The 727-nt window shown below is 56.3% G+C and overlaps 1 protein-coding gene across 1 annotated transcript in view; it reads right to left on the bottom strand.

Annotated features, from left to right (window-relative positions):
• Nucleotides 1-14: 14 nt before the first annotated feature.
• Nucleotides 15-727, bottom strand: part of LOC108803482 (ER membrane protein complex subunit 3-like) — an 11,077-nt gene continuing 10,364 nt past the window's right edge. The window contains exon 11 of the mRNA XM_018575324.1: nucleotides 15-154. Coding sequence (XP_018430826.1) covers nucleotides 26-154 — 129 coding nt within the window. The 3' untranslated portion in view covers nucleotides 15-25. The remainder of the gene's footprint in view (nucleotides 155-727) is intronic.

Genomic DNA, 727 nt, shown 5'->3' on the forward strand with positions numbered 1-727 from the left:
GAGAACCTCGGGGGAACTCCAGGACTCAGAAGATGGCCGTCTGCAGCTCTCGCTTGAACATCCCCTTGAAGTTGAGGTCCGCCCCCATCAGTTCTTCTTCCAGGTCGTCCAACGCCCACTGATGATCCGTCAGCTCCAGAGCCTCCCACTCCGTCTACACAGAGAGCGCCGTGAGCAAGGTGTAGGATACGAGGTGAGGTGGATGATGGGGAGTGTAGTATACGGGGTGAGGTGGATGATGGGGAGTGTAGTATACGGGGTGAGGTGAATGATGGGGAGTGGAGTATACGGGGTGAGGTGGATGATGGGGAGTGTAGTAAACGGGGTGAGGTGGATGATGGGGAGTGGAGTATACGCGGTGAGGTGGATGATGGGGAGTGTAGTATACGGGGTGAGGTGGATGATGGGGAGTGTAGTATACGGGGTGAGGTGGATGATGGGGAGTGGAGTATACGCGGTGAGGTGGATGATGGGGAGTGTAGTATACGGGGTGAGGTGGATGATGGGGAGTGTAGTATATGGGGTGAGGTTGGGGAGTGTAGTATACGGGGTGAGGTGGATGATGGGGTGTATAGTATACGGGGTGAGGTGGATGATGGGGAGTGTAGTATACGGGGTGAGGTGGATGATGGGGAGTGTAGTATACGGGGTGAGGTGGATGATGGGGAGTGTAGTATACGGGGCGAGGTGGATGATGGGGAGTGGAGTATACGGGGGGAGGGGGATG

Source organism: Nanorana parkeri, unplaced genomic scaffold (assembly GCF_000935625.1).
Source record: "Nanorana parkeri isolate BGI_ZX_2015 unplaced genomic scaffold, ASM93562v1 scaffold3789, whole genome shotgun sequence".
In the NCBI taxonomy this organism is placed as follows: Eukaryota; Metazoa; Chordata; class Amphibia; order Anura; family Dicroglossidae; genus Nanorana; species Nanorana parkeri.